Genomic DNA, 2,313 nt, shown 5'->3' on the forward strand with positions numbered 1-2,313 from the left:
CACAGGTCCCTCACCTGGGAATTCAGAGAGGGTGGTCCATAGCAGGTCCATGTAATCCTCCTCACTCAGGTACTCACAGGCCAGGCTGCATTTTGCCTCTACTGCCTTCTTTCGGCTGGAAACTGGGAATGGGAGACAGACAGAGAGGAAGAGCCATGCGCAGAGCCCCGGATCACACCTTCCTGCTCCCCTATACCTTCTTCTCTGGGAATGATTGGGCTGGGGTGCCATGGAAAGAGCCCAAGCTCAGGAGTCAGATAGACTTAGGTTTGAATCCCAAACAACAGCGCTACAGCTTCATCTCTCTAAGCCTGAGTTTCCTCAGAAAACTGGGGCTAATAAAATCACTGGGGAAGGTGGTTGAGAGAATGAAAGCAGGCTGTGCGTATGAATGTGCTTAGCCCAGAACTGGCACATACTTGGTGCTTTGGTGGCAGACAGACTCTACGGTGGCCCCAATAATCCCCATCTGTATTACCTGGCTCCTTACTTCCTTGATCCTATCTTCTCTCTCCCTTGTTCTACTCACTCTACTATAGACACACTGGTCTCTTTGCTGTTCTTTCAACAAGTAAGGCACACTCCTGCCTCAGGTCCTTTGCACTGGCTGCTCCTTCTTCCTAAAGTGTACTTTATATATCCCCATGACTAATTTCCTCACCTGCTTCAAATCTTCCCTTAAATCCCACCTCGTTGAAGCCACCCTGACCACCCCATTTAAAACTTCAACCTACCCACTGCCCCTTGCTCTGCCCAACCCCAACCGCCCTGACCCCACTCTATTACCTTTTCCCCCCATATCATTTGTTAGGAAATAGCTCGAAAGACTTTGAAATGAACAAAAATGTCCTATCTAATACACCCTTATAGGTTATCTCACCTTTCATTATCTTTGAGCTATAACTGCACATTATAGAATATTGATCAAATGCAAATTATTCTTGTCCATCAAAATGCAAACTGTGTATGGTGGTGATGCAATTATTAGTTCCTTATGCATACTGACAAGTTTCGCCTCTAACGGTAAATTCATTTCAGCATTTCTGATTGCCTAGATATATGTGTGTTTTGAATTCTCCTTTGAATTAGCTATAACCTCTTACTGGTGTTACTAGACAATTCTCCATGGGCCATTCATGTTTCTGCATGTTATATAAGCAGAGTGCCTTTGCTCTGGACTATCTTTTTAAGGACTTTTGTTTAGCCAATAGTCTTGAAAGATACAGTATCTCCCTTTGGAGCAAAGGGCAGTTTGGGTTATAGCCTTCAAGGATATAATGTCTCCCTGCAGAGCAAAGAGCAGACAGGCTTACCATCCACTATAAGAGATCTGGATGCCCTGAGCTTGAGGATCCTCTCTTGCAACACAACCCATTGCTTTTGCAGGTATCACCTGCCCTTCTTCATGTTGTCCTGTGGGAAGTGGGACTCAAAGAACGGGTGTAAGAAAATGCTGACACTCTCGATACTGCTATTACTATGAGTAATTAAGTCTTTTGTCTCTGACCCCGGAGTGCCGTGTCTTCTGCTAGCATCTGTACAAACTGTAAAAGGCTAACTAGTTAGCTTGCAAATAGATAAAATCTCAGACTTTTCACAGTTCTTAACTACTGGTTCAATCATTAATTGATGAGTTAAATAAAATATTTGACATTTTATGTTTGTGTGAGAGGCGTGATTTTACCTTTTCTTTAAAGTTTTTCCTTTAATGTTCTTATCACCTTCCAACATACTATATAATTTCCTTACTTATTATGTTATTCTCTCTTTTTCTCTTTCCCCACCAAAATGTAAGCTCACAGAGCAGGGATATTTGTCTTTTGTATTCATAGATATACCCTAACATGTGAACCAGTACCTGGTGGGTACTAAGAAAATACTTAATGAATGACTTGCCCAAGGTCACACAGCCACTTAGTGCTAGAACTCAGGCTCTCTAATTTCTGGTTGTGGGCTTCTTCCACAGTATCATTTTTCCATTCAGGTATAAAAGAGAGCTTTTAAATGAGATTGGCAAACTATCCCCTATAAGCCAAATCTGATCTCCTGCCTGTTTCTACCTGGCCCTAGTTTAAGATGATTTCTAAAAATCAAAAGTAAAATAACATTTCATGACATAAAAATGATATGAAATTCAAATTCCTATTCAAAAACAGGCTTTTACTGGAAGTCAGGCAATGCTTGTTCATTTACACATTGTCCATAGCTGCTTCTCTGCTATAATGGCAGAGCTGTAGGGCCCACCAAGCCTAAAATGTTTACTATCTGGCCCTTTATAGAAAAGAGTTCCCAGCCCCTGCTTTATAACATTCC

At 42.0% G+C, this 2,313-nt stretch overlaps 1 protein-coding gene across 1 annotated transcript in view; it reads right to left on the reverse strand.

Annotated features, from left to right (window-relative positions):
* Positions 1–2,313, reverse strand: part of SVOP (SV2 related protein) — a 62,687-nt gene that overhangs the window by 17,471 nt on the left and 42,903 nt on the right. Inside the window, exons 14-15 of the mRNA XM_011377833.1 lie at positions 1,379–1,401; positions 15–122 (exon numbers count right to left, since the gene is read on the reverse strand). Of these exons, the coding sequence (XP_011376135.1) occupies positions 15–122; positions 1,379–1,401 (131 nt within the window). The remainder of the gene's footprint in view (positions 1–14; positions 123–1,378; positions 1,402–2,313) is intronic.

This window comes from Pteropus vampyrus, unplaced genomic scaffold, assembly GCF_000151845.1.
Source record: "Pteropus vampyrus isolate Shadow unplaced genomic scaffold, Pvam_2.0 Scaffold322, whole genome shotgun sequence".
Lineage (NCBI taxonomy): Eukaryota > Metazoa > Chordata > Mammalia > Chiroptera > Pteropodidae > Pteropus > Pteropus vampyrus.